Source organism: Meleagris gallopavo, unplaced genomic scaffold, assembly GCF_000146605.3.
Source record: "Meleagris gallopavo isolate NT-WF06-2002-E0010 breed Aviagen turkey brand Nicholas breeding stock unplaced genomic scaffold, Turkey_5.1 ChrUn_random_7180001873148, whole genome shotgun sequence".
In the NCBI taxonomy this organism is placed as follows: Eukaryota; Metazoa; Chordata; class Aves; order Galliformes; family Phasianidae; genus Meleagris; species Meleagris gallopavo.
The window spans coordinates 2,594-3,820 of record NW_011137878.1 but is presented as its reverse complement, the minus strand read 5'-3'; the positions used below and the strand labels follow the sequence as shown (position 1 = coordinate 3,820).

At 65.6% G+C, this 1,227-nt stretch overlaps 1 protein-coding gene across 1 annotated transcript; it reads left to right on the top strand.

Annotated features, from left to right (window-relative positions):
• The first annotated feature begins 45 nt into the window (after positions 1-45).
• Positions 46-1,213, top strand: LOC104916135 (RIMS-binding protein 3-like). Its single transcript, XM_019611203.1, has one exon. It carries the CDS (start codon positions 172-174, stop codon positions 1,189-1,191), a length of 1,020 nt encoding a protein of 339 aa, XP_019466748.1. The 5' UTR covers positions 46-171; the 3' UTR covers positions 1,192-1,213.
• Positions 1,214-1,227: the final 14 nt, after the last annotated feature.

Genomic DNA, 1,227 nt, shown 5'->3' with positions numbered 1-1,227 from the left:
CGCTAAAGGTCGTCCTACGGCCCAGCGCTGCGAAGGCACTTCTGCCCAACACCGTGACGTCTCGACCACCCAACGCAGCTTAAAGCCACTGTGACCCAGCCTCCATTTTGAGCTGGGGCAACAAGGCTGCCCCGCCCCATAGCGCAGAAGGCCACAGCCCCACCCTCCATTATGAGCTGGGCCAGAAGGCCGCACTGTCCAATAGCACTGCAGGTCACTGCCCCGCCCTCCATTATGTGCCAGGCAGGCACGCAGCATAGAAGGCCGCTGGCGCACCCCAACACGGCATTCACTGTCTGCACACCCTCGCGACAGGGACGAGAGGCAGTGGGCGCTACGGGGTCAGGGGCAGCTGTCCTTGCAGACCCCAGGAAGGAGAGCGACTTTTGGTGGCCTTTGGCCACAGCTTTTGGAGGCCGAGGGTCTCTTTATATCCCCGTGAGCATGCTGCGGGGCAACGCTAGACGGGGCCAGGCAAAGCGCAGCCGGCCCAATTCCTGCCAGGGCCCGGCACGGCCCCCCGCCTGCCCCGCGCAGCGGGAGGAGCACAGGTGGGAGCTGGAGGCGCTGCGGGCCCAGCTGGAGAGCGAGAGGCTCCGCTCCCAGGAGCTGCAGCGCCACTGGGCCGCCGAGAGACGTGAGCTGCAGGAGGCGGCAGAGCGGCAGCGGCAGCTCCTGGCCGACCGACTGCGCTGTGCCTGGGAGAAGCAGCAGGCCCAGGAGGAGCAGCAGCTGAAGGAGCGGGAGCAGCGGCAGCGGGCGATGGAGATCCAGCAGCTGCTGCGCTGGAAGGAAGCCGAGCTGCAGGCAACGCAGGAGCTGCTGCAGCGGGAGTGCAATGTGGCCCTGCACCAGGCTCGTGAGCTGCAGCAGCAGCTGGCCGAGGAGCTGAGGAGCCCCCACAGGAGCGGCAGGGCGGCCCGCGCCAAGCTGCAGGGCATCCTCAACAAGCTGTTCAGGGAGATGGATGGTGAACAGCCCGCCTGCATCCGCCAACTCCAGCATCAGCTGGAGCTGGAGAGGAGGCTGTTCAACCAATACATCGTGGGAAGCTGGGAGGGTGAGCCCCAGCACGTGGAAAGCCACAGAATGTCCTGCTCCCAGGACAGAGAGGGAGCTCTGGGCCACCACCGTGCAGAGCAGGGCTCCAGTCGACCGGCTATGAAGAACGCTCACGTCCAGGTGAGATGACACTGAGAGAGTAAGAATTGTTCAGCCTGCAGGGAG